This window comes from Onychomys torridus, chromosome 19 (genome assembly GCF_903995425.1).
Source record: "Onychomys torridus chromosome 19, mOncTor1.1, whole genome shotgun sequence".
NCBI classification, from domain to species: Eukaryota; Metazoa; Chordata; class Mammalia; order Rodentia; family Cricetidae; genus Onychomys; species Onychomys torridus.
Window position 1 is genome coordinate 6,915,807 of NC_050461.1, and position 26,054 is coordinate 6,941,860.

A 26,054-nucleotide genomic window follows, 5' to 3' on the forward strand; every position below is an offset into this window, starting at 1 on the left:
TGAAAAGAGGCAAAGACAAAAGTTTTCCAAAAGAAAGACATAGAATTAAGGAAGTGTCCAATTTCATGGTATGAAATTTAATGCTGTGTATTGATACTATTTATGACATATCAATGAAATACGAGTCCTCCCATCAACCACGCCTGTTATTCAACCACAGCATCTGAACAGTCTGAAGCAGATCTTCAGGTTAAAGGTTTTGTTGTTGTTATTTTTTATTAATTTTATGCATACAGGTGTTTTGTCTATCTGCATGTTATATCTGTGCACCATGTGCGTGCCTTGTCCTTGGGGGTCAGAAGGCATCAGATCCCCTAGAACTGGAGTTACAGACAGTTGTGACTCTTACAGTTACAGCCACCATGGGGGTGCTAGGAATCAAACCCAGATTTTCTAGAGAGCAGCCAGTGCTGTAATCACTAAGCCATCTCTCCAGCCGCCTGTGGGTTGAAGTCTGAGTGGGAAAAGCCTGCTGTTCACCCACAGCATCTGTCACAGTCCAAGGCAGACCTGCGGGTTGAAGTCTGAGTGGATGTCTCAGGTCTCCTCTCTTCAAACGACAAAGCCACTCTGCATATTCTTAGCAAAGAACATGCAAGTAGGGCAGAGTTCAGGAGAGAAGAAAGAAGCTTTGCAAACACCACTCACAAATGCGCTCACCATTCTCAGACAAGGCCATGATTATCTTGTATGTCTCATATATCCCGGGCGGAAGATGATGAAGGTGGACACAAAATACTCTGATGGAGGGCGTCAGACTTCCTGTATTCAACATTTTAGTGCACTTGATGGGGGCAGGAAAGCCAGCACAGCAAAATAAACACAGAAGCGGCTCACATTCCTGAGGTCACACCATGAATTAAGTCAAGAGAACAGAGTGAAGAATTCAGAGAACTAAGTTAGGAAAAAGCACACATTTCAGAACACTTTTAGACTACAGTTTTGTTTAAGGACTTTGTGTGTGTCTCTATCGGTAAGTGCCCCATGGGTGTAGGTGCCTGCAGAAGCCAGAAGAGGGCACAGGACCCCCTCGGAATGCTACAGACGCTGCAGTGCTGGGAACCAAAGGGCAGTCCTTTGGAAAGGAGGAAGTGCTCCTAACCTCTGGGCTGTCACTCCCGCCCCAAGACTAAGATTTTTTTAAAAAAACAAAACAAAGCCAAGCGGTGGTGGTAGGGGCACACACCTTTAATCCCTGGGAGGCAGAGCCAGGTGAATCTCTGTGAGGCCAGCCTGGTCTACAAAGTGAGATCCAGGACAGGCTTCAAAGCTACACAGAGAAACCTCTCTCAAAAACAAAAACAAAAAACAAACAAACAAAAAAACCCCAAAAAACCAAAAATAAAACAACAACAACAAAAAAACCCCAAAACCCAAACCAACCCAAACAACAACAAGAAAAAAAAAGAAAACAAATGGCCACCAAGTAGAAAAACCAACGCATGGCTAGCTTGATGGCTCAGCAGGTGGCAATACATAAGCTGATGATCCCGGGAGCCTGCAGCAGTGTGTGTGTGTGTGTGTGTGTGTGTGTGTGTGTGTGTGTGTGTGTGTTCTCCTGAAAGTTGTTATCTGACAGGACACGCACATGGCACTTGTGTGAATTCAAGGTTTGCACACCCCACCCCTACACACACACACACACACACACACACACACACACACACACACACACACGCAGACCAGAAGGCAAAGACTTTGAAGACTGGAGTTCTTAACCTCATCCCCAACTGAACAGCTACAAGATACTGGGATGTCTGAAAACTGCAAACGCAGGGCTAACTGAACCCAAAGGCTCTGCACTTACACACCTCTTCACAAATGCAAAGGTAACTCTGACTTAGCTCCACTCCTTTGTGAACTTCCTCAACCACACCTAACAGCCAGAAACTGGCAACCACGAAGTAAATAAATTCAGATAGCAAGTTAGTGAACGAAATAAAAATTTCAAATCCTAGTTCTTGGATTAAAAAGAAGTATTAAAGTTATTTTTAATAAGTAAAACACTAGTGTATCAAGGGAGAGCCCTTCCATCCTGCAGCAAGCACAGGACACTCTGGGATGCTGACAAGCTTGCTGCTGGTTGGCGACAAGGCAGTCATGACGAGACTGAGTTAATGTGATGTTCTCACATTCAATATCAAGAATCCCATAGGGTCATACAAAGAAATAAAGTTAAAAGGATTTATTTATTTATTTTTTTTTTTCCAGACAGGGTTTCTCTGTGTGTCCTTGACTGTCCTGGAACTTACTCTGTAGAGCAGGCTGGCCTTGAACTCTGAGGGCTGGTATTAAAGGCATGTGCCACTTGGTGGTTTATTTTTGGAAACAGATTGTGGCCAGGCATGACGATGCGTGCTTTAAACACCAGCAGCACTCAGGAAGCAGAGACAGGAGGCTTGAGACCTGCATGTTAGGCTAGGTGCAGTTACAGTGAGACCTAGTCAGAAGGCTGTTTCTAGGAAGAACACAATAAGGACACATTTGAATTTTTTTTTTTTTTTTTTTTTAGCTGAGGATTGAACCCAGGGTCTTGTACTTGCTATGCAAGCGCTCTACCACTGAGCTAAATCCCAACCCCACATTTGAATTTTTTAAAAAAGATGTATTTATTATGTATACAGTGTTCTGCCTGCATGTATGCTTGCATGCCAGAAGAGGGCACCAGATCTCATTATAGATGGTTATGAGCTATCATGTGGTTGCTGGGAACTGAACTCATGACCTCTAGAAGAACAGCCAGTGAGTGCTCTTAACCTCTGAGCCATCTCTCCAGCCCCTGTCATTTGAATTTCTCTTGTTTTTACTTGATAAAATGGTCTTTAAAACATACTACAGCCCGGCAGCAGTGGCACACGCCTTTAATCTCAGCATTAGGTAGGCAGAGGCAGGTGGATCTCTGTGAGTTGCAGGCCAACCTGGTCTACAGAGCGAGATCCAGGACAGGCACCAAAAACTACACGAAGAAACTCTGTCTTGAAAAAACAAAATCAACCAACCAACCAACCAAACAAACAAAAAACAAACCAACAAAAAACCTCACCATACTCCAAAACAGAAAAATTTAGTGCAAGGAGATGAGCCAGCAATTGTGACAGGCGTGGGAACTACAGGTCTCATCACATTTACAATGCAGAAATGAGTTTCTACTCCCAAACCCTGAAGAAGGCAGTGAAGACATCCACACAGTGCTGGTTTGCTATCCTAATGAGCACTGTAAGATTATCCTTGAACCAACAAGGTTCCCAATTTCTAAAACTTGAGTCAATAGGGATTAAACAGATGAAAAAAAATGCAGCTATACCTCTAGATGGGAACTGAGACAGATTTCTCTCTGAGTTCCTTCCTATAAATTTTCATTATTTTGTATTTATCAAATATATTACCTACTAGGAGACATTAAAAAAAAATACTAAACACAACCATTAAAAACTAAATAGAACTCCATCAGAAGTAAAACTATTTAAAATGAGAGGACAAGGCATAGATTTGGGGGAAAAAGTCTACAGAATTCTTCCAAAATATATAAATATTTTTTAAAACACAGTAATGGAAAAGCCATGACCATGGGGGATGTTTCACCAAAGGCATTTGGTGAGTGATAATAAGAGCCCAGAAACGAGCTGCACATGGTGCACACCATCTGCAGCCCCTCAGTGTACACAGTACAAAATCCTCCTTACACAAACAAAAACAGTGGGCACAGTCCTCGGTGGGAAAATTCAAATCAGGGAAACACAAAGTAAATCACTGTGAGATGCCAACACACAACCAGTAGGATCACTAAGAAACATGTCAACGATGCAAAGAAACTGGAGCCTTCCTATATTACAGGCAGGGACTGTAAACGGGCCAGCACACTGAAGGCAAATTAAGCTTACCGCTGCAGCTAGTCATTTCATCCCTAGGAATCTACCTAAGAAATATGAAAACATGTTCCTGACAAGATCCATGCCAATGCTCACAGCAGAATTAGTCATAAAAGCTGGAACATCAACAGGTAAAGAGGCAGACCAATGTGACATCTGATCCACCTAAGTAGAATTGCTCACCAATAAAAGAAGCTACTGATACTTGCCCCCCACCCCCCAAAAAAGGATGGAAGTAAAAAACATTATGCCAGGTTGCAAATCTACTTATTGTATGATTCTATGTATATGAAATATTTTTTAAAAGGCAAATCATAGAGACAGAAAGCAGACCAACAGTTGCTTATGGCTACTAGTCAGGAAAAAGGTCAGCTCTAAGTGTGTAGCAGTAACCATTCTGAGACAAAGATGTTCTAATTGCAAATCGTGATAGTAGTTATACAGCTCTAGAGTTTATTTTTAAAAAGCTATTGAGATATCAAAAATACTGGATGGAAGGAAGCCTGTAAGGAAAGCTAAAATGATAAAACAGTAAAGAGGGGCTGTGTCCAAGGCCACACAACAACTTAGCGTTACTTCAAATGGAGTTATCATAAGTACCATGATTTTGGGTAAGCCTTATACAAGAATTCTGTAATTTAATTGTCAGGGAACACTTACGCCACCCTAGAGATACAAGAGACACCTTGACATGTAATATGTAGTCTGTGAGCTCAGAAAAGGCAAGTCACACACTAAGACTTCATAAAACACACAACCTCTAAAACCTTCAGTAATTTTGTGTCGTGGTTCATGACCTGCTTTCTTAACCCCTTCTGATAGGGTGTCTCCCTACCCCCATTGGTTCTAATTCTATTTCCTAGGAAAACTACTTCCTTAACGATTATTTCATAAAAAAAAACTACTGAAGTATTGCTTTCATGATTAATAATTCCTACCTCCTTCTCAGTAGGACTGAAGGAGTAAGGATGCTCAGGGTATTAATGTTAATGAACACTGTCATATACTACTGAAAATTCCTCTTAAAAAGTAGTCAGCAATGAGCACTGAAACAGATCACAGGGCCGAGACCGCAAACTACGTTGTTTCTTACCCAGTGACTGGGTGAGAAGAGCAGCAGGACAACTGCACACACATCCACATTCAGAGCAGATCTTGGGTGGAAATCTGAAATGCCCTTAGGTTTTAGCACTGATGTAACAGCACACTTGGAAACCTCCACAGCTGACCACACACAAAAATGTAGGCACACTAAAAACACCATGGAAAAATCACCTTTAGGTTGTGCGTATAGGTAGGTGTATGTGTGGGAGTGCACAAATGAACTTGGTGTTTAAGCTTGCATTCTACCCCCCCCCAATAATTAATTACATGTATGCAAATAGTGTATTTTATTTTGTCAAAAAGAATGGATTTCTTGTTTTGTTACAAGTGTTATAAAACAATAGATTTCCCCTTAAAGGGTAATAAAGATGCATCAATGTAGAATATCCATTTAACCTCAGCAACCAAAGAAGAGAAAATGATAGCAATGTCTTGCAGTTGCTAAGCACCTTACCTTCGGGGGTGACTGCAGAAGGACAGACTTCTTTAAGGAGATCTCCGAGTGTATGTAGCTGTCCATCTGCGGCCACAGGACGGAAGAGCTTCTGAATGAAAGGCCGTTCAGTTGTAGTCTATTTGAGAAAGAAAAACAACCCAAGGAAATAAGTCTTTGTTGCTGTTGCTGCTGACTACACACACACAGATTATAAACATGGTCATGGTACTAGTGTCTTCTGATGTGGCTTAATCACAAATATACACAATAATCCTAAGTATCACTGATGCAATATCAGTGGGGGGAAAGGTTAACATAATAAATGCATGTAAATCAGATTCATGCAAATAAAGAATATCAGACATTCTTAAAAATCAACTAGCTAGACTTCAAATAGCAACCCCCTTCCCCAACAAAAGGCTCTGTTAATAACTCTACAAGTGATACTGTACAATCACCAAATACAGAAACATACCCTGGCTGATTACTGCATTTAAAAGGAAATTTTTTAAGGGGTGAGAGATATGGCTCAGGGGTTAAGAGCACTGGCTGCTCTTGCAGAGGAGCACAGTTTGGTTCACAGCACCCACAGAATGGCTCACAACCACATCACTCCAATTCCAGGGGATTCAACACCTTTTTTGGCATCCATGGGTACCAGGCATGCATTAGGTGCATATACATACAGACAGGCAAAATACTCATACATGTTTTTTAAAAAAAAGAAGCTTTATAATGAGTCTATTGTAAGAGAGTTAGGTTAGGTTAAGTGGAACAAGACATTTGATAACAATGAATTCAGATTAAGCATCCAAGGTTTGATAGAGATAAGAATTTCAGTGCCAGATGTGGGATACTTTCCTGAGAGTTAAAGGTCCAGAAGGCCCCCGGAGACCACCCAAACAACACAGGCTATTGCCTCTGCTCTTGGTTGCCCTCCATCACTAGACAGTAGGCCATATTGCTAAAGACAGCACACACTCTGGTTGTAGGACACAGAGAAATCAATTGGGCTGACCTGGAGGTCCCTCCCTGCTGGCTAGTCCTCATAGTGCTGGGAGGTGCTACACAGGCCACCGGGAAGAGACCATTAACAGTGTTACCCAGTGGTGGGCCCGCTTGCAACAATACTGACCTGCCAGACAAGACATACTCAAGACGTTGAAATAAAGGTGTGACTCTTGTGAGGGTAACCAAGTTCTTTCTGATTCGACCCAATGCTTGCTCTACAGGGAGGAATTTGTGCTGGACTGTAATCCCCTTGGCTGGGGAAGCCGCTGGTTCTAGTGAGAACCCACTGCTGTTGTTTGTTGAGTGGCCATGCTGTTGAACTGGTTTCTACATGTTTCCATTTATACCCATGGCTAAGTGCTGCTCTAAGCTGGTCAAAGAAGCTCCTGGCAGTAGCAGTGATACAGGGACGGTCAAAGCAATGAGAGTGAATCACTGAGTGCTCATCCCTAACCAGGAAGTCTGTACCAACCCTGCTACCCCCAGGCTCAGAGAACATCCCAGGTCGGACAGCACAGAGGAGGCTGTGAAGTGCTGTCCCCTGGACATGACACGGCTGCTGCACCCATGAACTCATAGTAGCTGTTGTTTCCTACACATGACCAAACCCGTTAATGGTGCTGCGTGGATGGGGAAGGGTTCAGTGGTCCCTCCCAGAGCTGAGGTGCTACTGGCAGTGGCTGGCTGCTGAAGGAGTCATTGTTCTTCAGATGTGTGGTTGATGGTAAGGCTCCCATGCCCCAGTGATGCCCACACCTACTTGCATAGCAGCATTAGGGTGACTGAGTTACTTTAAAAAAATAGAAGAAAATAAAAGAAGACACAGAAGGAAATGGGGTACGATCAAGATAACTTTGTATTCATATGAAACTGTCTAAGAATAAGTAAAAATATTCTTTGAAAACAAACACCCCAAGCAGAACCCCAGCTGACTACGGCACTAACAAGGAAAGGCTCCTTAGAAGAATCCCCGTTAGAGTGGTGAGCACACTGTGTAGCCGACGTCCGGAAGCACTGCATTCTTAGCAAACTTCTAGGGTTGACAAAGTTATCGGGATACCTACCACAAAAAGAGTTAGTCCTAATAGTTGAATGGTCTATCCACTCTTTTTTTTTTTTTTTTTTAATATTTACTTTATTTCATGTGCATTGGTGTTTTAGCCTGCACTGGAGTTACAGACAGTTGTAAGCTGCCGTGTGGGTGCTGGGAATTGAACCCGGGTCCTCTGGAAGACCAATCAGTGCTCTTAACCACTGAGCCATCTCTCCAGCCCCAAGTCTATCCACTCTTAAAAGCCTATTTTCTTTTCTTCAGTGATCAGAGTAGAGAAGCTCTGCAGTCCAGTAGCTCAGGCTGGCCCAGAACTTACCATGCTGCCTCCACTCCAGCTCAGGAGTGCGGGACTGCAGACGGTGTGCAGCAGCAGCTCAACAGCCCTATCTCTTTTGTCTGCTGTTAGAGGACGGTGACAAGCACAGAGGGGAAAATTAAGAGAATGAAAAATATTTCTTTTCACCTCAATTCTTAGTCCACTTTATGATGTTAAGTTTTAATTTTAAGCCTCCTGGTATAAAAACGTTGTAAAATGTCTAAGAACAAAAATATGCATAATCTAAGAATATGACTTCAAAAGACAAATCTTTTGGGGGAAATACGTATGTAGGTATATATGTTGGCTTTTAATCAGTCTTTTTGAAACATCTATCATTTAACAACTAATAGAAACTAAAACACAAAGAAAAAACATGCAATTGTAAGCAATTCAGTGGACATATAATAAATGTTACAAATGGTATGTAAACAGCATAGCTGAGATTTTGTGGCCATTATAAAAATAAACTGCACAAAACAAAACTCAGCAACACATATCAGAAATAATTTGGTTCCCTTACTTATAAAGCCTATAGTTTCCTAGACACATTAAATAAAAACTCGTATGTCCAGGTAACAGATTAATGACACAAAGATAATAAAGTTAGTAGAGAAAAGAAGACAAGAAAAGAAAAGGACTAAGGTAATCACTTAAATCGTCACCACCCACTTCGGCTGTCTGTCTGTCTTCTGATGAAAGAGGCTTTTTCTCCAGACTAACGGAGAGCATGCGGACAGCCTCAGTAGGGGATGAAATGGGGACAGGTGGCGGGCGGGGGAGGATGTGGACAGGCAGCAGTGTATTCCTACCTAAGGGAGGCACGCAGAATGGACTAACAGGAACTGACGCCAGCAATGGCACAGAAAACTCTAGAGGGTTCGGTTCTCACTTATACCTAATGAGCAGCACAAATGTGAGGTGGCTGAGCAACAAGAAAACTACTTAAAAACAACAGGTTAAACAGGAAAAGCCAAATAGTCATGTTAACAAGTTAAATAGTTTCATCATTGGAAAAAAATGCCCAATTATTTCTCAGAATAGCTCCTGTTCTCCCTCCCCCAGTTAGAATAAAGGTAAAACTTCTCACAATAAAACACCTTAACTCAATACCATAAATGGTAACTAAATGAAAGTGCTGTTCGCATCGATCACAAATAAAATGCAAAAGAAAAGGCCTACCAAATACAGCCAAGCAGGTCAACCAATACCGCATCAGTGCTGACAGGACAACTCCAGCTGGCCCCAGTCACTTACGAGACCTATTCTAGTAAAGAAGAATTGGGAAACATACAGACTGGAAGAGGACACTCTTACTAACTAAGATCAAGTTGGAGTTTCAGGCATTTTTTACACTACACGTAACAAACAATTCAAGGTCCTGTCAAAGAGTGTGGACTCTGATGTGACAGAGTTAGCCGGCAGCTCTGTCATTCGTGACAGAGCCATGGACACAATGACCCAACTGTTGTGGAAGTAACTACATATGCAAACACACACAGCCGTGGACAGATGAGGCGACATTTTATCCTGCAGGGAAGCTGGAGCGGGAGGAGGTAAACAATTCAAAACAGCTTCAGGAACTCCCTGAAACTGACCAGATTTACTAGCCCCTCTCGGTCAGAGTAAGCAATAAAAGCTTGGAAGACCTCTCTGTTGAAGGAAAACTGAGCTACAGAGACCCTCAGACAAGCTGAACTGCAAAGATGACTCTGGGAGCAGACCAGCTATCTGAAAGAAGTTTAGATCAACTGAAAGCACCTGGACAGGACACTCTACTACTTGCCTGTAGGATGTTTAGTATGCTCCAGCTTCCCAGCTTTTATGATTTGTCATTCATGCTGGGGCAGGCAAAGGTGATACAGCTGTCTTTGAGTCATTTCTGATCCTCTAAGTAACCCCTCACCCATTCTCCTGCAAATAACCCCAATAAAACCTACTCATTCAGGAATTTGGACTGTGGTGGTGTCCATACTTTGATCTGCCATTGGACCCCTATCTGGGGTGAGTAGATATGTGTGTTGCATCTCCCTAGGGAGACATGTCACACAACAATAATGCTCAGGACTGCAAAACTTAGAAACAGCTTTACTTCAAAGGTAAGAAAGAATGGTGTCTTAGAGAGACTTTTACCAGGCAGAACCTAATAAAGAGAGGGGCCTGATTTATTAAAGTCTGCACAGATTTCCTAACAGCAATCCCTTGAAGGTTTAACATCTCCCAGTGACACAAATCACAACTAAACAGACAATGTCTCATGTTGCTGTGAGTGTAGCACAGTGGTATGGTGCTCACCTGGCATCCGAGTGTTTAGTTCAACCCCAGCAGCAAATACAAACAAAGGCCAAACATCCTTTGCTCCAGAACCCTAGATGTGCACTCTGGGCCTTGGTCAGGCTGAAGAAATAGACACTGACACCTTACACCTGCTGCTTTGTCCCAGCTACAGCCAAGTGCTGATGTCACCAGCTGTTTTACAGGCACTATTAAAGTCCCTTTAAACAGAGTGGTTGAGTAGGGACATTTATCAGTAATAGTTACATAATTTAGAAGGGTTGCTTTGATGGAGTGAATATTATCAAATTATGTACACCCAAAAATATCACAAGGAAACTCCTTATTTTGTACAATTATCCTAACTAATGAAAAACAAAATGTGGGGTTGGGAATTTAGCTCAGTGGTAGAGCACTTGCCTAGCTCTACCAGTGCTTTTCCAGAGCTGACAAGCTCTGGGGGAAAAAAAAAAAGACAAAATAAAAAACAAAATGTAACTAAGACTATTTGGGGTATGGTGACATAAAACTATAATCTCAATACTCAGGAGGCTGAGGCAGGAGGATCAAAGTTTGAGGCCAGACTGGGTTGGATATTGAGAAAGGATGGGAAATGGGAAAGAAAAGTAAAGAAAATAGAAAGGAAAACCCAAACAACACGGACCAAATGGGGTTTGTTGTTCAATTACTGCAGAGGATTTTTGTTATGAATTGCAGGTATTTAAAAGGTTAAGGAAAAAAAATCGAGCTATATTGAACAAGAATTGGAGTTAGCAATGTCTACTGATTCAGAATGTAATTAGATTTTCTTAATTAGGTAACAAGTACTATATGGTAAGAACTGCATCTATAACTTATAGAAGTGTTCAGAAGTGACCAAGATTGCTCTAATTTTTTAGACAAAAACTTTCATATTACCAACAAGATAAATTTAATTGTAAGGTATAGAATAACTATGCTTTAAATAAAAAATCTTAATAACCTAATTAAAAAAAACCCTGTAAACATGCTCAATTCTGCACAAAAGATACCTTCCCAAAATTAAAAACCTCAACCATGATTAGGATCACTAAATTTCCCTGCTAGCAGTGACATTTCTCCTCCTCCACTGAAGACTCCACAGTAAACCACATAGCTGATGCTATCCCATTCACAATGGCAAGGGCATGACAAGGACTGGCATGAACAGAATCTCACAGAACAGCCATGTTTCCTCTCTTTAAAACAGTCTTAAGATTGTTTGTAGCAAAAGCACGGGTGGAAGACCAGGGAGAACTATCTACGCAGGACTGTGGCTGTAGTCTAGGATCTCTAGTAAATTATATTAGGAGTTTTCATTAAAGATCTGTAATGTAATTAGTAGGGCATCATTATGCTAACACAGATGGATAGCACACATGTAAGGAACCGAGCACAGTGGTGATGAAACACAAACTAGGTGCTGTGAGGAAACGCCGTGAAGCCAGAGCACAGAATCTCACTATGAGGGCTCTGGTCATGTGCAGATCAGTGATAAAGCACTTGCCTACCGTGAGCAAGGCTGGATCTTCAGGGCCACTAGATTAAAAGGAAACAAACCCAGACTTCTCACCAACAAGAACAGAAACAGAACAACAGCAACAACCACCCAACAAGTTATGTAGGTTTAAGTTCTAAGAGGGGTAGATGCCCCAGGAGGTATGAAGTGAAGCAGCCACTGCAGAGAACACAGAATGTAAACTTTAAAACACATCATTTCAAAAGATGATGAAACCACGGTGAAATATAGATGGCTGTCAAGCTTCCAACTTCAAATAGAATCTTACTGATTTTTTTTTAATGAAGAAAGAGATAATGACATTCAGCATTCACAGGGACATGGAATAACAGTACCTGCTAGAAATCAGTGGATAACAAAACCTAGCTAAGGGCCAACATGTAGACTGTAGCAGAATTAACAAGTGTGATTGGAATCCCAACTCCTAGCACAAAGCACTGACTCAAAGTGACAGGCACCACTGGGAGTCTGTTTTCTCAATCTGATAGCTGGGAAATGTTATCCATGAATAATTATTACGCTGACATAACAAGATAGGTAATACTTAAAATGTAAAATAAATACTGCGGTTGGTGGTAACAAAGGCTAATTCTTTTCACTCCTGACTTTTAAACCACTATTAAGTGAGAGGAATAGTAGTTGTTACAGAACCCATTACAGAGAGAATCAAAAGTAATTCACATTCCACCTTCACTTTCCTTTCAACTTTATTAATTCCAATAAGCACTCATGGCATAAAGTCAAAGCTCTACACAGGACAACACGCTGCCAGACTTTACCAACAGCACCGTGGCAGAGGCTTCAAACTGTCACGACACATGCAGCTCAAGATATACTCACGCATGTCAAATTTTCATCACATGCTTTTCACAAGTAGGTTCATATTTAAATTAGCTTAAGAATACACACAACTACAAGATTCATTAAATTAAAAATAACAGCAGTTTAAATCACTGTTTGGGACTTTACAGTAAACAGTCTCTGGTGAGGACCCGGAACAGGAGCAGTGGGATCCCTTTATCTGTGAGGGAGGGAAATGGAGACTTGAAAATAAGCATGCTGAGTGGTCTGAAGTCTACTTTTAATAATCCTAACAACATCAAGAAATAATAATTAGCATTTGAAAGGCTGTCATTATTACTAAAGTCAGGAACACTTAATCTCCAAAGCAGCAGAGTCTTAATTGAGACGATGTGTAAATGAAAAGCATACATTCAAATACATCCTCACATCTGGTTTAAAGTTTGTTTAGTCTCACTGAAATTATTATATTTATTATAATTCTGTCTAGACAATGTCAAATATATTTTGTCACATAATAGTTAAGCAAACACAGGTAACAGTTTGTGTCCTCTTCACATCCTTTCACTCAATTCTATGTGGTACAGGGTAGCACGTTGACTGAATTGGATGCTGGGCCCACTGATAAAAGAGATGGGATACTTGAAAATATTTTCGTTATTGTGTGTGTATGTATGCTGTATTCCTGGGTACACAAGAGCCAAAGTCTGACATCTAGATACTTTTTTTGAATCACTTCTCTACCTTACTTTAAAAATGTTATTCACTTATTTTTATAAGTCTTTCACCTGCATGCATGTCTGTGTAGCATGTGCATGTCTGGTTCCCACAGAGGTCAGAAGAGGCACTGGATCCCTTGAGACAGGAGTTACAGATGGTTGTGAGCCACCATGTGGGTGCTGGGAAGCACACTCAGGGCCTCTGGAAGAGCAGTCTGTGCTGTAGCCATGGCTCCACCTCTCCAGTCTCACCTTACTGTGGAGACAGGATAGCTCCCGGAACCCAGAGCTCCGTTTTGGTTAGCCTAGGTGGCCAGTGACCTCAGGGGTACTCTGCAGTAGGGTTATAGCAGCACACTGCCACATCTGGTGTATACGGGTGCTGGGGATCTGAACTCAGGTCCTCATATTTATGTACCAAGTACTTTCCCAACTGGGCTGGCTCCCTAAGCCCATTTTAATTTTTTATATGAAAAATTTTATATGAAAAATGGCCAGAGAAAAAGATTCATATAAAGAGTACTATTAATGATTCTAGAATGGTTATTTTAATACACTAAAGATCTCTCTCCAAAATAATTCAGTCATATTAAGAAAATCATAGGTGAAATTTAATTTTATTTAATAGCTTTAACATTTTTGCTAATTTGATTGAAAGCCACACTAAAAAAGTTAGGTGAATATAATAATAATGTAACTAATTAATAACTTACTTATTTTCTTCTGGAAAGTCAAAAGGTAGTTTTGCATAAAGTTTTTATCTTTACAGATATTAACATAAAGTAAATTAGAAACACTTTCAATTTGTACAAATAAAGTAGTGAGAGGAAACGCCTGAGTAAAAGCAGCTGTGACCTCAGAAGTGGGACTACTCTAAAGGCCAGTCAAGTGTCTTCCCCAGGAGACAGTCATGTCTAAACCCGGCCAAGAACCCGTGACTCTGCACAGAAACAGAACTACGCCCACCCCCCACCCATGCCCCAATAGTTTTACAATGAATGCTGAGTTTACCACATGGGGTTATTACTGTTTGATGATGTATATAAATTTTTCAATGTATCTCAATGAACTATCAAGAGATTATATGAAAATTCTTGTTCAATTTTTTGAAGCAGCAAATAAAAGTGGTAATTCAGAGACTTGACTACTGATATGAGCTCCTGTCAGCAAGTTTAAAAGAAAGCACCTGACATAGTGAAACACGAGAAGAAGTAATGAAGTCAAAGTGCGCAGCTCTCCGACGGGACCAGGAAGAAGCCTGTGACCCGGGGTCAACAAGGGCAGGGCAGGTTTTCTTAGCTATGAAAAACCTAAAAACATGAACAACAGCAGAAGTTCACCAAAAACTGAAAAGTTTGTGCTTCAAATGACACCATAAATGAAGAAAAGAAAATCCACAGAATAAGAGGAAATATTTGTAAGTCATATATCTGATAAGACTAGTATTTAGAATATATAAAGAATTCTCAAAACAATGGAGAAACAATCTCATTTAAAAAAGATCAATGGGGCTGGCAAGATGGCTCAGCAGGAAAAAGTGCTTGCTGCACAATCCTAATGACTTGAGTTTGATCCCCAGAACCCATAGAAGCTAAAGACAAGAACTAACTCCACAAAGTTTTCCTCTAACCCTCATATGTGCACTGTGGCATGTGCGCATGAGTACAACACACACACACACACACACACACACACACACACACACACACACACACACACACTCTTATATGCAGATACAAAGTAAAAATAATAACTAAGGCTGGAGTGATGGCTCAGAGGTTAAGAGCACTGACTACTCTACTCTTCCAGAGGACCTGAGTTCAATTCCCAGCAACCACATGGTGGTTCACAACCATCTGTAATGAGATCTGGCGCCCTCTTCTGGCCTGCAGTCATACATGCTGAATACATAATAAATAAATAAACCTTAAAAAAAAAAAACTAAATAAAAACGAGCAAAGGCAGCTGGGTATAAAGGTGTACACCTATACTCTTAGTACTTGGGAAGTAGAGGTGGAGTTCAAGGTCATCCTCAAGTACAAAGCAGGGTTAGGGTTAGGGTCTAGGCCATTGGACTGAAAGCCTGTCTCAAAACATAAGCCCTCCATAACTAATTGAATAAACAACAAACACCAGAAACAAACAAAAGCCAACAATTTAAAGATATTTCTCATAAGAAGACACATAAGCTTTCACAAACAACTTAAGCACATGGGAAGATTCTTAGCAATGTTACTAGTTATCAGAGAAATGCAGATCAAAACCACAATGTGGCCATGGAACAGTCCTGGGATGCAGATGACAGAGACGAAGCCCCGGCCAGGCTTCTGGCACCCTCATTTATTATGGGTAGGATTACAGTGAAGATACTTTGGAAACCAACAATACTTCAAAACACCAAATAATCAGTATATAGCCTGAAAATTATACCTTTTTTTTTGTTGGTTTTTCGAGACAGGGTTTCTCTGTGTAGCTTTGCGCCTTTCTTGGAACTCGCTTTGTAGACCAGGCTGGCCTTGAACTAACAGAGATCCGCCTGCCTCTGCCTCCCAAGTGCTGGGATTAAAGGCGTGCGCCACCACCACCCGGCTGCAAATTATACTCTTTAAATACCCACAGAAGAGAAATGAACAAAAATGATCAACATAAAAAATTGTGCATTGTCCCTCGGTATTACATTCATAATACATTCGTAATAGCCCCCAAATAAAAACAATCCCAATGTCTACCAGTGGACAACAGCCATATACTGGACCATACAAAGACCTCGTTGCTCTAGATGAGCAATTGTGACCCACAGCAAGCACGGACCTGGGACATTATGCAAGTGAAAAGACACCTCACACAGAAGCTTGTGTATTACACCCTCAAATTGCTTACATGTCCAGAATGGGCAAAAAGCACAGACACAGAAGATAAGCTAGTGGTTGTAGTAAGTGGGAGATGGGTGCCTGCTAATGGGCATCGGATTTCCTCTTTGGGAGATGAAAATGTAAAACTTGTAGTTTTGACAGCTGTATGAATTTGTGATGTTCTGAAAACTCACTGAATAGTATTCTAAATGAGTGACATGTATGCTACTAGAAATAACAACTCAACAAAACTGGTGAATACTCAGGCGTGGTTAGTACAAGGCCTACAAGAAAGAGCGAGACACTGTTTCCTGACACACACACAAAAGCATCCCCCTCTTTTAATTTTTACTCATATGACTTCATAAGAGCGGTGAATCCTCTTGGGGAAGGTCTTAAGCTTTGTAAAGGACTAAGTATGAGTTACCTCAAAATAATTATTATATTTAAAAAAAATCAAAGGAGGTTGAAAGACCCCAAAGGTTAGAGAACTATTCTTACCATTATCATCGATTCACATTTCCCATTTCCCCCAACAGAATGAACAGCATAGTGATTCTCAATGAGAATGGAAGAAACTGCCTGTTTGCCTTAATATTTTATGATCTGATAATTAAAATGCAGCTGAAAAGTTTTTAAAGTACAAGGTGTTAGTTTTTTGTTATTTATTTGTTTGTTTGTTTGTTTGTTTATTTATTTATTTATTTTTAAAGACAGGGTTTCTCTGTGTAGCCCCAGCTGCCATGGAACTCACTCTAAGACCAGGCTTGGCCTTGAACGCCTCTCAAGTGCTGGGATTAAAGGTGTGCATTATCACCGCACGGCCAAGATGTTAGCTTTAAGATGAAAATTTACTAAAATATATGCTGTTAATAAGGGTTAATATACCCACATACCCACAGATGGCAGGAAAGGGCGACAGATCCCCTGGATCTACAATTAGAGATGGTTCTAAGCTGCCCCAACGAGTGCTGGGAACCTAACTCAGGTCCTTCCAGCAAGAGCTCTTAACTTCTGAGCCTGAGAGTCACACTTATCCCATCTCATGTGATCTGCCCACCTTATTATCTTGAATGTCTTTTCTGGTCAACAAAAGTATTTTTATAAAATCCAGTTACTATGAATTGTTTTTTCTTTTCTTTTCTTTTCTTTTCTTTTCTTTCTTTCTTTCTTTCTTTCTTTCTTTCTTTCTTTCTCTTCTTCTTCTCTCTCTCTCTCTCTCTCCTCTCTCCTCTCTCTCTCTCTCTCCCTCCCTCCCTCCCTCCCTCCCTCCCTCCCTTCCTTCCTTTTTTTTTTTTTTTCAGATATGGTCTCTGAATTTGAACGAATGAGTGAGGAATCCTTGGTTCCCCGAGAGTTCTGGGGTCACTTGCAGGTGGGTGCATAGGGTAGGGTTTACCTCTGCTTCCAGGTGTCCTAACACCCAACAATGGCACTATTGGGTACAAGACACCAGCACGCTGATCAAGGCTGACAACACACAGAGCCCAATGCAGGGCGAGGTTGTCCTTCTGGTGCAGAAACTGGGCCAGTCTCAGTGGCTGCTTCCCCATGCAGCAGCTCTCAGCTTAGCATTCAAGGATAAATCCAAGCAGGTGTTCCTGGGCTGCATGGAAATCTGGAGTACAGAGCCACCTCTTGGTGCTTCGTCTACCCACCACACTTCACCTGGACATGCCTGTAGGCCGACATGGGAAATTGCTTCTGGATCAGCAAGTCACACAGCATTTCCAACCTAGAGCAGGGCTTCAACGTATCCATCTAGGGCGATAGCATCTACCACGTCATCTTCCTCAGTGTGTGTGACACCACCAAGACCATGCTGCCAAACCCTAAGAACATGCACACCACACCATGGTGAGCTGCTCGTGCAGGTGGTGCCCACTTCAGTTCTTCGACAGTGTGCAGATACACACACACACACACACACACACACACACACACACACACACACACACGGAATGCTGCCGTCGGGAGGGACATCATGTACAGGTAGCCTGTATTGCTGTAGGAAGATCTTCAAGGACAAAGGTGAAAAGGCCTTCTTCAAGGGGGCCTGGTCCAGCGTTCTCTGTAGCAGAGTCAGGGGCTTCATGCTGGTTATCTGCAATGAACTCTCCACTGCGCGTCACAAAGTGATGTTGCAAGAAGCCTCTGGAAAGTCCTTAAAATGCTCCTGGTAACTGCCAATGACTGAGTAATCACCCCTGGGAAGGGGTGGAGAGAGGCTCATTCTTAAAATCATGTTGAACCAGCTTGGTCCACAGGAGGTCTCACCATATAACCTCAGGTCCACAAGCCAGCAGGCAGACTTAGAATCCAGATGCTCATGAGGCCAACCCTGTGTCTAGCAGACAACCACGTGCTCCTGTTTGTTATGAAGCACTAGTTCCTCTGTGGCACTGCTATAATTATAATTATGTTTTATGGTGGGCACTCTGTTGGGAAACAGTAAACCAGGACCGGAAAGGAATTAGAAAAAAAAAAAAAAAAAAGATAGGCTCTTGCTATCTGGCTCTGGCTGGCTTCTTATAATCCTCCTGCTTTGACCTCCTGAGTACTAGGATTACAGGCATATTCCACCCCCACCCCCAGTAAATGACTCATTTGAACTACACAGCTCCTGGCCTCCGCCTTTCCTTTCCTATAGGTTTCCACATGTAGAAGTACTCTTGTAGTACTCAGGACAACACTGGAGAAGCATTTCTAAGCAGCACAGGTGAGGTTAGGCAGTACAGCCAGGACCAGCCCAGGACATCATGACCTTTAGACAGGATTCTGGGAAAAAAGATGGATATAAACTAGGTCTAGTGCCACACACCTTTGTTCCCAGTACTAGAGAAGCATAGCAGACAGAACTCTGTGAGTCTGAGGCCCAGCCTGGTCTACATAGTGCCAGGACAGCCCAATGTAGAGAAACCTAGTCTCTAAAAACAAAACAAAAAGATTGATATAACTCATATAATTTAAATAAAAATTTGCCAAAATTAAGAAATGGAGATTGTGGTAGGGAGCTGAATAAAACACATTCTGTAATCAAAGACTTAGTGAAGTTGTATGTTATCAAATACTAGCAAAAGAATACTGTGGCTAAGAAGATAAACATGGCTTCATGAACAATTACCAAACTAGAGATGAGTTAGAGAGCATGATGGTATACCTTAAAATATAATGTTTTATTCAAAACATTTTGGTTGCCCTAGAACTAACTGCAGTTAAGGGGAAAATGCTCCTGATCACACAAAACATGAACTACAACTACAGTATTTAATATGAATGTTGTTAGAACATTCCAAAGCAACAAAACTAACCCATCATATATAACACAGAGAAGGCATGGAAGTAAAAAATTAAAAAAACTTTAAGATAACAGTGTATTTGGGAAGAAAATAACTTTGTTAGCTCTCTTCCAGTAGGCATTCCTCAAGCAACATTAAAAACCAGAGTTCAGATTATACTTTGATGTGCAGGTCCTTTGGGAGCTCCTCTACCCTGTTTTGTATGAAGCATCTACAGCCACAACAAGCACCCAGTGAAGAGCATCACACCCCATCTGATGTTACTTCAAACACGCACAATCAGGAATCAGCTGTGGCTTGCAGTAACAATGACCTTCACCACGATGAAAAGGTTACACCTTAGCTTCGGTGTAGGCTAAGGGAGGCAGTTTTCTTCAGCAACATACTGCGCTCCTTTAAAAAGTAAACTTTTGTTAAAATCGGAAATGGTTTACTATGTAGTAAAAACATTTCAGATTCATGAAACAGAGGAGAGGAGGATTCCACAAGGGAGCAAGAATGGGAAAGTTGGAAAAAAAAAGAAAGAAAAGAGAGAAAGACGCAAAGTCCGAGAGAAAAACATTAGAAAGGTGCTATTTAAAAAAGTAGAATAAATTCTTTCCTTTTATATATGCAAAATAACCAATGATTTTCTTATCTGTATTTTGAAAATTCTAGGTAAAATATTAAGAATAAGTACTGCATTGGGTATCAACGTTAGCTTTTTATTCCTTTCAAGACAGGGTCTAATATAGCCCAGGCTGGCCTCCATCTCACTATATAGCTGAATACAACCTTGAATGTCTGGTCATCCAGCCATTACTTCCAGAATACACGCATATGCCACCAATGCCTTGTTTTCTAAGTGTTTTAACTTTGAAAGCATGCTATTTCTTAACACACATTAATTTTCCATATTTTGAATATATTTTCTATTTACAGTGATATAAGGATATGCTTATATGGCATAAAGAAGAGTTAAATCAAGTTCAATAAATGATATGCCTTCTCTTCTCATACATGCACAAGCATTAACTTACCCACATCTAGTATACAAGTAACTAATCAATGAACTCAATAGGCATTCAAAATACTAATTTAATACCATTTCACAACTATTTCAATTTGATTTGTTCTATACATAATTGTGTGACATGTGACTGCAGCAAGTGACTTTCATGTACACACAAGGTACACATACGGCCTACTCAAATTCATATCCAAGCCTGCTGGATTATAATCACTCTTGCTTTCAATGATAGAGCTTTCCCTAACCCTCAACTCAAGGCACCACTCTCCATTAGTGGCTTCTTGAACCAGCACTGACGTTCGGCTGGTACTCTCTTTCTAAGTAAACCATTAAGAAATTTACCCCGTTCAGGCAGGCAGTGGTGGCGCACACCTTTAATCCCAGCACTTGGGAGGCAGAGCCAGGCAGATCTCTGTGAGTTCAAGGCTAGCCTGGTCTACAGAGCAAGATTCAGGACAGGCACAGAAAAACCCTGTCTCGAAAAAACCAAACCAAACCAAACCAATTCACTCCGTTCAAAGCAGAATATATTCTGTAAAATGTTCCAAGGCACCAGACTCAGAGAGCTGGAACAGAGTGGGAGAGCAATGAAAGAGATACCATGATAGAGGGAGACATCATGGGGATAGGGAGAAACTGGGTGCTAGGGAAGTTCCTAGGAATCCACAAGGATGACCCCAGGTTAGACTAAGTGGAGAGGGTGCCTCAATGGGCCTACTCTAGTAATCAGATTGGTGAATAAATACCCTGTCATCATAAAGCCACCATCCAGTAACTGATGGATGCAGACACAGAGATCCACAGCCAAGTACCAGTCCGAGCTCCAGGAGTCCAGTTGAAGAGAGAGAAGAGGGATTCTGTGAGCAAGGGGCATCAAGATCATGATGGGGAAACCTACAGAGAAAACCAAACCAAACTAGTGGGAATTCATGAACTTTAGCCCAACACTTGTGGAACCTCCACAGGACTGGACTAGACTAGGCCCTCTGCATAAGTGAGACAGTTGTGTAGCTTGATCTGCTTAAGGGACCCCCTGGCAGTAGGATCAGAAGCCATCTCTGGTGCATGAGCTGGCTTTTTGGAGCCCACTACCTATGGGACACACAGACTTGAGGCAGGGGGAGGGGCTTGGACCTGCCTCAACTAAATGCTCCAGGCTCTGCTGACTTGCTTTTTTGGAGGAAGGAATGGGGGGGGGGTTGGGGGGAAGGCAGGGGCATGGGAGGAGGGAAGAGAGGGGGATCTGTGGTAGGTATGTAAAATGAATAAAATAAAATGTTAAAAAAATGTTCCAAGGCACCAGACTCAAATAATACAATAGAATATTTGTATCAGATTATACCATGAACTAAGGATTAAAATGTTAATACTTCTCAAACTGCAAAGATGCAGCTGCCTAGACAAAGGCTCATGTCAGAGCCAATTCATGATCAATACAATATATACATGTGTGTAGATTATAAAAAACCTGCATGGACCACAGAAGAAAGTAAACTGGGATGAGGGTCATTTTTCTCCTGGTGTGGCTGACGGCAGGGTGCCCATGCTGACACTGGCACCACAAACTGGATTCTGTGAGGTAGAACCAGGAGGCTACAGAGGTGTGTGTGTGTGTGTGTGAGGGGAGTGGGGTGGAAGGAGAGATTGGTGGCTATGACAAGGTACACTGTATAGATGTAGGAAATGGTTCAAGAATAAAAATATGTTTAAGCAAGTGTGACTCACAGCTCTGTCATGTACTTTATGAGGCACACTGATAAAAAAACATCAAAGGAAGTTGGTCAGGCTCCAGTAAAAAGAATAGAAATTAGTTTGGCTTTGTTTGCGTGTTGGAGGGAGTGTATGTGTGTGTAGGTGGTGCTGGGGACTTACCTGGGGCCTCGGGTATGCTAGGCACATGCTCTATTACTGATCTAGACTTCCAGCCTACCTTGTTCTTTTTAAATTGATTTTCCTTCTCATATTCCTAAATGATAACCTTGTATTTAACCTACTTGAAAGTATTAGCAAGCAGCTATTTTTAAAGTCTGAGTAATTCAACCAAAAGCGACTCTCACATTTGCCCAGAGAAGGAACCACTACTAAGAACCAAAGCCTGGTGATTCTGTCCTCAACAGACAGGTGCGCGCTGCATGTTATATGAAAATCATCTATGAGAAGAACAGGGAAAAATTAGAAGGCAGTTTTCCCCACTGAAACAAGTAAGTGATGAAGCAGATTTCTGACAGCACAGAGCTGTCAGCAGGTTGAATGACTGCCTGAGAATCATCATTCCAGATGTTGACATTATGTGCACTTTTAAAAGAGACTGATGAAGTCCAACAGTGACAAAGACAGCAAGAAACCACTGGTCAGTGGGGTGGTGTATTAAGGTTCAAGAATGAAAATTCTCTACAGTGACTAAGACAGAGTTGCTACGACCAAGATCATACTAGGGTATGGCAAATCAGGAACTGAATTTAGTCACTGAAATGGTAAGGCCGGCACTTATTACCAGTGCTGAAAATCCACCTCAGAAACATCAGGAATAAACACATTATCACAGGTTTCTTATGTAGACAGCTTGCTGTTTTGAGATGTTAAATACTTCTGACCAGCTCATCACACATGTCTATTTTCAACAACTGTTCACATTTTAGACTGTCTTACATTTAACATAAGTATCACCAGTCAAATTTTAAAACTGACCAATTCTAGCCTCACTTGTTCTTACTGTATCTACTCAAATTCTCAGGAAGGAGAGGGGAAACTATCATATTGTTGGAAGAGGAAGAAATACACATCAGTAACTGGTGTGTGTGTGTGTGTGTGTGTGTGTGTGTGTGTGTGTGTGTGTGTGTTTTACTAAAGTAGTAAAAATACTCTTACTTTAAAACTTCATTACTGTGTGAGTTGTGTGTGCATGATGTGTGTGGATGCAGGTGTGCATGTGTGGGGGTTGGAGGATAACCCAGGAGTCTGTTCTGTCCTTCCACCTCATGTGGGTCCCAGGGATCAACTCTGGCTGGCTGGCTAACATGGCAAGTGCTTTTACCAGTTGAGTCACCTCATCCATTCCCAAACACTGCTTCTGACAACCAAGACGGTCTTCGTCAAACTGCTGAAGCCTTCTCATTCACAGTGTCTTTTAAGATGAGACATTAATGACTGAGGCTTTAAGGTTACTTCAGATGATCTCACACATAGGTACAAGCAATAACATTAATTCTACTCCTAAAATTGATCTTAAACTGATCAATAAAAATTGCCTAACTGGTAAATAAAACAACTTTCTGTAATGAAAAAAAAGGCCCCACAATTTTAGCTATGTTTTAATTTCTTCATATTTTCTGTGACCTTTCTCTATAAAAGAAAAGGGACTGAAGATTGGGAGCCACAGAACAGGGGAGTAATATAAGTGTATACAAACTGAAATGAATACAATTTCCAATGAGAAGCAATAATGATAAGGCTAAGAAAGCAAAGGAAGTTAACTCAACAGCCTATGAAAGAGAACAGGCTCTGGAGTGAGGCTCCACTATCTCCATTCAAACCCCAGGTTTTCTAATCACCAGATGGATGAACCCAGTGCACGTCAATGACCGGAGTGCCTCTCAGTGATCTCATCTGCATACAAAATGTGAGTACATGAGGGAATAAACACATATAGTCAAAACAGAATCTGGTCCTCAAAAATACAAAATAAATATTGGCAATTACTATTATTCATATATAATTTGCTTTCCTTGAAATTTTTTTTCCATAGGAAGTAGTTTAATTCTAAGCCATCTGAGATTACTAAGTACATTAAAAACTTACTGTGTTGGACTGCCCCCTGCAGGCCTCAATGTACCTACTTATTTTAAAAGAAGCACAGAGAATATAGGATTCAGGTAACGACACTAAAGTCATAATTCATTCACTCTTAATGGTAGGTCACAGTTTCTGAAGCAGCTATCATGATGCAAAGGAAGACAGTCAGCAGTTTGTTGAGTACAGAAAACTCCATGCACTTCTGTCTATAGCATGGAAAAGGGTAAACTGATGATCAGAAGGCCAAGTTCAGACCTGCTATCAGGTCATCAATTACACCCTGGGCCAGTCAGTTTTATTCCAAGTTGTCTTACTCCAAAGTCAGCATTGAGATGTCAGATGGTTCCCCTAGCTTCTGCCATGGCAAAGGTACAATATCCAAGATACAGAACAGAGAGCAAATAACTAATCTCTATATAGCACCAGGTGAAAAGATTAAGGAAGATTTGCCAGAAGTGATGTCTGAGGTAAGGTTACACAGGCACTGTGAGAGGAAGGCCTATTTCTCTGAGAGGTTAATAGGGTAAGAAAATAAAACAGCACAATTTTAAACAATACCAAGTGATGTTATCTGCATACTGGGTGCTATACGTAATATCAAATTAACAGCAATGTGTTGGCTAAGTGTGGTGGCACAGGCATTTAGTCCCAGAACTAACGAGGCTGGGGATTCAAAGACAACCCTGGCAAGAGAGCAAGAACCTGTCTCAAAAACAAAACAAAACAACAAAACCCCTCTAGGCTGGAGGGAAAGAAATACAGCAGAAAATTCTACACGAACCACAATAAGCTCTGCAGAGGAAGGAACAAAATGCAAATGGGAATCTGAGACTAAAGGCAGGCTGTCCTGGAGCAGCAGAATGAGCGATCAGGTAAAGTGAGCAAAACTGACTCCAAAGTGTGGAGCCTGGCAATCTGTGGGGAAAGAACGAGGAATAACGAAGACTAACGGAATGAACAAATCATCCTGTGTACTCCACTGGCCACGAAATAAAACACAGAAAGCATGACCAAACATTAAAATAATTTGCAACAAAATTATGATTTAAGATAATTTGACACAAAACTCACTTGCCTGATGATAGCAGGTCTGAACTTGGGTCTTCTATCTTGACCTTACTCTTTTTCCGCACTAAGCATTCTTTTTTCTTTGTAACTAAAAATTTTTTCTTATTCATTTTACATACCAACCACAGGTTCCCCTCTCAACCCTCCTCCTGCTACCCTCCAGCCCACGCCCCCATTCCTCATCCCCTTCTCCAAAAGGGTACGGCCTCCAGCGGGGAGTCAGCAAAGCCTGGTACATTCAGTTGAGGCAGGTCCAAGCAAGGTGTAATGGACTCTAGAAAGCCTGCTCATGCACTAGGGACAGATCCTGATCCCACTGCCAGGGGCCCCTCAAACAGACCCAGCTACACTACTGTTTCCTATACACAGAGGGCCTAGTCCAATCCCATGTAGGTTCCACAGCTGTTGGTCTAAAGTTTGTGAGTTCCTATGAGCTTGGTTCAGTTGTCTCTGTAGATTTTCCCATCATGGTCTTGCCCCCCCTTGCTCATATAATCTCTCTTCCCTCTCTTTGACTGGACATCCAGAGCTTGGCCTGGTGCTTGGCTGTGGATCTTTGCATCTGCCATACCAAGCATTGTTAACATTTACTGTGACCTAGACAAATTTAATTTTCACAGGAACAAAATATTACTGATCCATACTTTACAGATACTGAACATACAGAAATGTGATGTGAGTGCCCCATGTCACATGCCTAGCTGGATGCATAGTTGAAAGTGCCCAAATCAAAAGCCCCTTTTACATTTGAGGTAGCCGAGACTGTCCTGGAACTTGTCATTTTCTTGCCTCAGTCCCAAGACTGAGATTACAGTCATATATCACTGTACCTGGCTTGAAACCTCTCCATTTTACCACTGTATGGCTACATGCTAGAGAGTTAATTCTTTAAGATTTTCCCAAGTTCTCTACG

General features: G+C 41.5%; 1 protein-coding gene across 9 annotated transcripts in view; it reads right to left on the minus strand.

The window, feature by feature from the left end:
* The window catches only part of Atg5 (autophagy related 5), a 143,197-nt gene that overhangs the window by 12,858 nt on the left and 104,285 nt on the right, over positions 1-26,054 (minus strand). For all 9 annotated transcript variants that reach the window (XM_036169304.1, XM_036169305.1, XM_036169298.1 and 6 more), the window contains one exon: positions 5,428-5,545. In XM_036169304.1, coding sequence (XP_036025197.1) covers positions 5,428-5,545 — 118 coding nt within the window. The remainder of the gene's footprint in view (positions 1-5,427; positions 5,546-26,054) is intronic.